The 7,581-nt window shown below is 45.6% G+C and overlaps 1 protein-coding gene across 2 annotated transcripts; it reads right to left on the bottom strand.

The window, feature by feature from the left end:
- Positions 1 to 3,486: 3,486 nt before the first annotated feature.
- Tigd2 (tigger transposable element derived 2) lies at positions 3,487 to 6,543 on the bottom strand. 2 transcript variants are annotated; one of them, XM_041644637.1, is made up of 3 exons: positions 6,257 to 6,543; positions 5,896 to 6,098; positions 3,487 to 5,807 (listed from the first exon to the last, which is right to left on the bottom strand). In XM_041644637.1, the coding sequence occupies exon 3, from the start codon at positions 5,361 to 5,363 to the stop codon at positions 3,786 to 3,788; it is 1,578 nt and encodes a 525-aa protein (XP_041500571.1). In that variant the 5' UTR covers positions 5,364 to 5,807; positions 5,896 to 6,098; positions 6,257 to 6,543; the 3' UTR covers positions 3,487 to 3,785. The 2 variants fall into 2 exon arrangements, with proteins under 2 accessions (XP_041500571.1, XP_041500562.1); XM_041644628.1 differs by having other exon boundaries at positions 3,487 to 6,098.
- Positions 6,544 to 7,581: the final 1,038 nt, after the last annotated feature.

Genomic DNA, 7,581 nt, shown 5'->3' with positions numbered 1-7,581 from the left:
GTCTGGATGTCCTTGATACGGAGGAATACAATTTTTTCCAAGGGCCCAAAGTGGGTGTCTTAGATGGGAGTGTTTGATTGGATGTCTGTCACCTACACTTGAGTTCCCTTTCAACATGGCTGGTGCATTTCACAGGGTTGATGTTACTGATCACAAAGTAAATGTTATCTTGCACAATATTCAGTTACACCTGGTTACAGGCCTTGCTCCTCAGCGTCTACACTTAGGAGGGGTTCTAAAAGGAGCCAGGTATCATGCTGGGCACCGAGGTGGTGAAGATCGGTTCAACCCTTAGTGGGACACCACTTACCATGCACTCGGCTAGTAGGCCACACTGCCCAACTTCAACTCCCCTCCTGGATCCTAGTAACTCTGGTCTTGGTCAAATTACCTTCCCCCACTTTAGTCTTTAGGGAAACCATCGAGTTTTTCTTGTAATGTGGGATGTTTGGGAGTGAAAGGGTCCTGCAGCAGTCACTCAGGCATGAGGGCGACAGTGGAAACAAAGCAAATGAGAACTAGACCAGTCCAGTTGTCTCCAAACTCATCGATTACACAGCAACCAGTGCTGTTGCTGCCGATGCTGCAGATGTCATGGTCCAAACCTGCTCTTTCGCTCCCCGGCTTGGCATTTCCATAAGCACACTGTTTTTCTGCTTATAATACATGAGCTAACACCTGCCTTCTGCCACATGGAAAAGAACATCGACTTTAGCCCAGTTTTCCCAGACTGTGGCAAGGACAGGCTCTGCCTGTGTCTAATGACTTGATGGCGCTGTTAACATTAGACCAAAGGGTCTGTGCAGTGCAACATCCTCCCGCTTGTGCATACACCCCAGCCAGTATTCCCAGGGTGGGCCTCTGCCTGGAATCTCAACATAGGTCCTCAGACTCCTGGAAGTCTAAACAGTTACCACAGGCTGTGACTCACTTTCAAGGAAGATCCTGGAAACAGCTTTCTCAACAGCCACTGGGGTACTTAAGGACTGTATATCAACATCTAGATAATGCCTCTTTAATCTTCCCCCCTTTAATGCCCAAGAAAACCAAGATTCATGAAAGCACAGAAAGCTGCTAAGGTTACATACAGAAAGATCAGGGCAGCCAGCATTGGGGCTTCAAATCTGCTGGCCTCCAACAAACCTATTCTTGCTTGGAGTGTGGACATCTAGGTATACAAGATAATTTTACATCACTCATCATTAAGTGGCAATGTTTGTTTTTAAAATAATGATTTATCATTACTTTAAATCGAGTTAAAGAAAAATCTGGCACTAGAAACCTGAAGTAGCAGATTTTACTACATGGGATGGAGTGAGTACACCTGGGAAATGGGCAGCCTTATGACAGTATAAGCTAACTAGTAGCTACAGCTCTCTTGAATAAACCGTACTGATTTCTAGTACCTGATGTGTGGCTCCAGCCTCAATACTCATCTGTGCAGAATTCCATTTCCTCAAGATTATCAGATAGGCAAAGCTGTACAGTTTGAGGAAAACATGTTAACAATGACATAAGAACTGTTGTTGGGCCAGGAGGCAGAGGCAAGTGGATGTCTGTGAATCTGAGGTCAGCCTGGTCTACAAAGAGAGCTCTAGGACAGCCAGAGTTACTACACAGTGAAACACTGTCTTGAAAAAACAGAATGGGAAGGAGGGGGGAGGGAGGGAAGAAGGGAGGGAGGGGGAAGGGAGAGGGAGGGAGGGAGGGAGAGAGAGAGAGAGAGAGAGAGAGAAAGAGAGAGAGAGAGAAACAGGAAAAGTTTGAGAGGGCTGGAGAGATAGAGAGATGGCCCAGTGGTTATGAGCAATGACTGCTCTTCCAGAGGACCTGGTTCAACTCCCAGCACCCACATGGCAATTCACAACTATCTGTAACTCCAGCTCCATGACACTGGACACCTATGGCAAAATACTGATGCACATAAAATAAAAATAAATTTAAAAAGATCTATTTTTAAAAAATTAAAAAAGAAAAACATTGTCAGAGAAGACTTAGAAGTCTTCTGGAAACGGTATTTATAATCTAAAACCTCTGATCAAAGGGCAGAATATTATCAATCACAGCCTCAGGAAAAAAAATGTTATATGAGAGCTCAAAGTTCCTCTCAGACCACAAAGAATCTTATTCTGAACAGCTGGACCTGTCAGAACCAGTCTCCTGTGACATTTCCTTTGATTCTTTACACCAATTCTGTTACTGTAGCCTGATAAAATGAACTGTGTGCTGCTTCCTGCTAGCTTATGTACTTTAAAGGGATCGTATTGTTTCAATGGACACGCCAATATTCAGATTTTCTTCTAGAGCAAATCTAACATTGATTTGCAACGTGCTAACAACAGCCTGGAACAATTCTGTTCCCTATTGCAACTTACCTGTCCTGCAGAGATCCCTGTACACTTAACCAAAAGACCTTGAGTGAGCAGGATTAACCCTTTAATTTTTATTGCAGTAATTATCACATTCAACTGAAACTACACATACTTTGTTCATCTTCCTTCCTGTGGAAGGAGTTTCCTAATGCAGAAACATCATTCTGAGTTCCACACTGGATCTGGTCAGTGTTGCTGAAACATACTTTCTGCAGTACAGGAACCACGGCTAACACTCAAGAATCGCTCCTTTCTAGGACCCAAGCATTAAAAGTCATATATTAACTCATTTAATCCTTACAAGCTCCGAGAAACAGGTAATTATCCTGTTTTAAAGATATGTGACAACCTTGGCCACGGTGATGTCACACATCAACATAGGGTTCTCCAGGACTTCCCGCATGGTCCACAATCTCCATATATGCTGACATTCTTGGCATTTCACAAAAAATACACTCCATGAAAAAAATGGTGTACTTTTTAAAATTTTACAGCATTACATAAATGCCAATGCCAACAAGCTTATTAAAAGAGGTGGGCAGTCCTTGGGCTTCCCACAGGTCAGGGAACCCTGATTGCTCTTCGAGCAGATGAGGGGGGGGGGGGGACTTAATCGGGGGAAGGGGAGGGAAATGGGAAGCGGTTGTGGGGACGAGGCAGAAATCCTTAATAAATAAATAAATTTAAAAAAAAAATCCTGACACACTTTTAAACAGGTTAAACAAAGCTTACCTATTACTTCTAAACACATTCTTTGGGAAATCAAAGCTCAGGTTCTTGGATTAAGGCTGACGTCCTTCCACACAAATGAAGAGCTTTCGTCAGGCAGAACAAAGCTGAAGTTCTGTGCCCTTCTCTCAGAACATTTACCTGCCTTTTCCTTCAATGCACTCAGAAATGGGCAACTTCAGTAGCTGGCTGCCTAAATTTTGCCAGAAAGGAATGCTGTATGCAAGGCTTTACACTACTATAATCCAGCTCACTGACGTCACAGTACCATTCTTCAAGCACAAATACTGCTGAACTCTCTTAAATATTTCACCAATGAAAATGCTAAACTCATTCCCCAATATATTTTACTTTACAAACTGACATTCAGAAAAAGTCATCAAAATTAAATTTAAGTAAGATTTATTGAGTGCCTGCAGTGTGCACAGCCCATCACTAGACATGGTGAAATTCAGACATACAACATATCCCAGCCTTGGATACCCTGTGATCTAATTAGTATAACACAGTGTAGAAATAATGAATTCCATGTCATTGCTCATTTGGGGACATCATTAAAGAGCTGTAATTTAAGTAATCCAAAGCGCTATCTAATTCTAAAATGATTTGTAACATTTATCTGGTCTTAGATAACACCACTGCAAACAAGTCAAAGATGAAAGCACATAGCAACAGAAAGGAACGCTATAGATGATTTTTATTTTGAATCCTCTGCTTTCTTCTTATAATGGTCCGAAGCCTCCGCAACACCAGCTTATCGGAGAGTAGCATGTCATCTTGCTGTTCTAGATAATCCAGCAAATTTTCAGTCCATTCAAGTGCAGCTTTGTGACTAATATGCTTGTCTGGATTTAGTTCTGCTTTCCTAGTCTTCCTGGAAGGCTTTTGCTCAGCAGGCATAGCCTGGCTTTTAGCATCTACAATGTCAGCTAAGACCTGACAGTTTGAGTCACTGCTCCGAGGGTCAAACCACTGCTCAATATTTTCAATGTCAACATGTTCACAGTCTTCTGTATTCTGTAAAACTGTTGCTAAATTAGCAGCTAAAATGGCTCCTTCACCAATGTTCACGCTTGAATTTTCTTCATGGCCAGGGAAAAGCTTTTTCCATGCTCTGGTTATGGTATTTGATCTTATCATGTTCCAAGCTCTTGAGGCCTCATAAATTGCATCCAACACTGTCAAATTCTTCCAAAACATTTTTGGGTCATTTGCTTCATCCATGTATTTTTGGATAAGTCCTGCTCGGTAATATCTTTTGACTGTGGTTAAAACTCCTTGGCTCATAGGTTGAATGAGACTTGCTACATTTGGTGGCAAATATTTCACAATTATCCTGCCATCATCTGAGCTCAACAGGTCTTGAGTTGGATGCGCTGAGGGGAAATCTAAAAGCAGTACTGCCTTTTCTCGAAGCCCTTTGGATTTCAGATGCTTCTGCACCTGTGGCACAAAACACTTCTCAAACCACTGTCTGAAAACAGACTGCTCGATCCATGCACTTTTTTGACTGAAGTAAGTGACAGGAAGGTTGGAAAGGTCAGTTCCCTTGAAGGCACGGGGTCTTTTTGCTTTCCCCACAACACAAAGATTAAGCTTATGTAAACCCGTGGCATTGGCACAACACATAACGATGATTCTCTCTCTGCTTGACCTATACTCCGAAGTATTCTGGTCAGTGTCAAAAGCCAATGCCCTTGGGGGTAGGCATTTCCAGAATAGTCCAGTTTGGTCAGCACCATAAATTTGTTCTGGTAAGAGACTTTCTCTTTCCATGAATTCCTGAAAGTTACCACAAAATTCGCTGGCAGCAGTTTCATCCCCTTTTAATTTGGTTCCTTTACCAGCAGCCTTTGGAATGCCGTGGCGCTGCTTAAACCGAGTCAGCCAGCCTGATGAGGCATTAAAATCACCTTCCATCCCCAGGGCATCAAAGAAGAACTTGGCTTGTTTTGCACAGATAGTCCCAGACACTGGAATCCCGTCTGTTTTCTGTTGGTTAAACCACTCTATCATAACTCTATCAAGCTCCTCATATGTTGATGACTTCATAGATTTACGTTTGGACACCCCACTTGTAGGATCTGAACTGTTGGCATAATTTATAATTCTTTCTTTGTTTTTTTTAATGTCGCGAACTGTGGATTCGCCAATCCCATACACGACAGAAAGCTTTTTAAAAGAGTTGCCTTCTTCAAGCTTCTTAATAATGTCAAGTTTGTCTTTAATTGTCAACACCACACGCTTACGTTTCCCCAACATTTTAGTCTAATGTTTTAGACAATTAACAACCTAGATTTGAACATAAAGGGACTAGAAAATGGAGGCTTAAGAGCCCTCAGTCGTTACCTGGGACTTAGACGTGCAACAGTTTTCAAAGGAAGCTTGAGTCTCTTCACCTGCATTTTGGAACTTCAAGTTCCTATGACCAGGGAAAGCTCCAATTGGTCCTATTTTCTCTTCTTCCTCCTTGCTCTTTTCATAAAGGGCAGCCTTACTGGAAGCCAGAAGTTGAAACTATACTGCCCTACGAAGGGATCTAAAACAGTCTCATGGTGATCAACTTCTGCAGAATTTTTCTTTTCTTATGCTTGCAAACTTGACCTACAGAAAAGCGGAGCCGGAAGAATCACTGCCTGACTGTTGTCTTTGTCAGGCAGCCAAGTGTGTGAATGCTCTCTTCAAGGCAAGGACTCCAGTGAGTACCTATGAAAATCATAGCGACGGGAGGTGAGCTGTGGGACTGCAAGTGGACAAGCAAACAAGTCGGTACTTGAAACCAACAGAAACTTACACCTAATGGATTTGGCAGCTGAAAAGGAAACAGCGGAGAAGTGATGTCACATGATTCAAGAAAGAATAAAAAACTTCATTGGTGGAAATCAGGACTCAAGGCTGAGACTGGGGGGTGGTGGCAGGCTGGGTGAAGACCATACAGTAATCCTGGTGGACGACGATCTCCATGATCACAGAAGTAGCTGCTCGAGCCTCTGAAACCTACAGGAAAACACCAAACACGTTTTCTTTTCAGTATCAGTCCACGGTATTACTCGTACCTACCCCTGCAACTGTGTCGAGGACATCACTGCCTACCAACCAGACAGGTAACAGACAAATAACGCTCGCAGGCACCACCCGGGAGCTTGAAAGCCTACCTCCTGACACTACCAGGGCCTCTCCCCGCCCGGCCAGCGAGCTCCGAGCCGGACGCTGGGTGAAAGTCGGCGACAGGGGGTCACGGCCGCAGCCCGGCAGCGGGCGAGCGGTCACCGGGAGCGCCAGACGCGGGAAAGCGGGGCGCCGGCATCGTGCCGCCTGACCGGCCGGGACGCAGAGCCAGCAGCGGAGGTCTCCAGCGAAGGCGTCCCCGCCGGCCGCCGCACAGCGAGCGCTCAACCGAGCCGCTCGGCAGAGCCGGAAGGCAGGGGATTAGGAGCGCGCGCGCGCCCCCGCAGGAACGTGGTGTCGACGAGGGGGCGGGGATGCGCGGGCGGGCGGGCGAGCGCGCGGAGGGGGCGGGACCTCTGCGGGGGGGGGAGGGGCTTGGTCGATGCTCCGCCTCCGGACTCGCAGCCAGCCGCGGCCTTGGGCGGATGACCCTCTGGCCACCAGGGGGCGTCACAGCCTCGTCCGCGGTGGCAGGGCTTTGCGGCTTAGGCCGGAATTGCAATGGCTGTGTCTGCTTTCCGGTTGAAGACCTAGGTCTCTAGGTGCCTAGGGAGCGCTCGGTGCCTGTTTCCAATCCTCTGCGGCTGCGGCGGCCGCGGCGCGGAGCCCAGTAGCCGGGCGGGCGGGCATGGCGGAGGGCGCAGAGGACCTAATGCTAGAGAATCCGTGGAAGGATCTGTCCCTGCTGTCAAAAGGGAGTTTCAAGACTTTGATCTGGATCGGGTCCTGGCGCTGTCTTCTTCCGTCCCTCTATCTGTTGAATAATACCAAAAGAAAACAAAAAAACAAAACAAAAAACTCATCTCCTCCACAATCGCCTAAACATATCATAATTTCTATTTCTCAAGACAACATTTTTACGAAAATTTTAGTGCTCCGAAAGGAAAATCAAACTGAGCATTCACTGTGCAAAGGAAGAATGTTGATTCCAAGCGCCCTTTCTGTCTCCCCAGCCATATCTGCACCATTGTCCTCAGAATCTCACCCTTCCGCTCTCTGGCGTGGTGGAAATCCATCTATTTGTGCTGTCACTGGATAAGTCCGAGTTTTGCCGTGAAAGTAGTCTTCCCACAACACTCTCCCGCTTCTAGCTGCCAACCTAGCAATCTTGGCATTTCTGAATGACCATTTCGAGTAAAGTACAATTTCACGATGGTTTTACATGGCTTTAAACAGATTTATTTCACCTCCTTGTTTCTAAACAGCATGAAACACTTGCAGCTGTTTACTCCTTGACAGACAGGATAGCTGGCTGTCACAGACTGCCAACCTCCTGGAAATCATGCTGCAGGTAACCAAAAGGAAACCTGCC

This window comes from Microtus oregoni, unplaced genomic scaffold, assembly GCF_018167655.1.
Source record: "Microtus oregoni isolate MIOR12 unplaced genomic scaffold, Mior012 000002F_ref0000024, whole genome shotgun sequence".
In the NCBI taxonomy this organism is placed as follows: domain Eukaryota; kingdom Metazoa; phylum Chordata; class Mammalia; order Rodentia; family Cricetidae; genus Microtus; species Microtus oregoni.
Note: the sequence above shows the minus strand (reverse complement) of the source record. Positions and strands in the feature narration are given on the sequence as shown.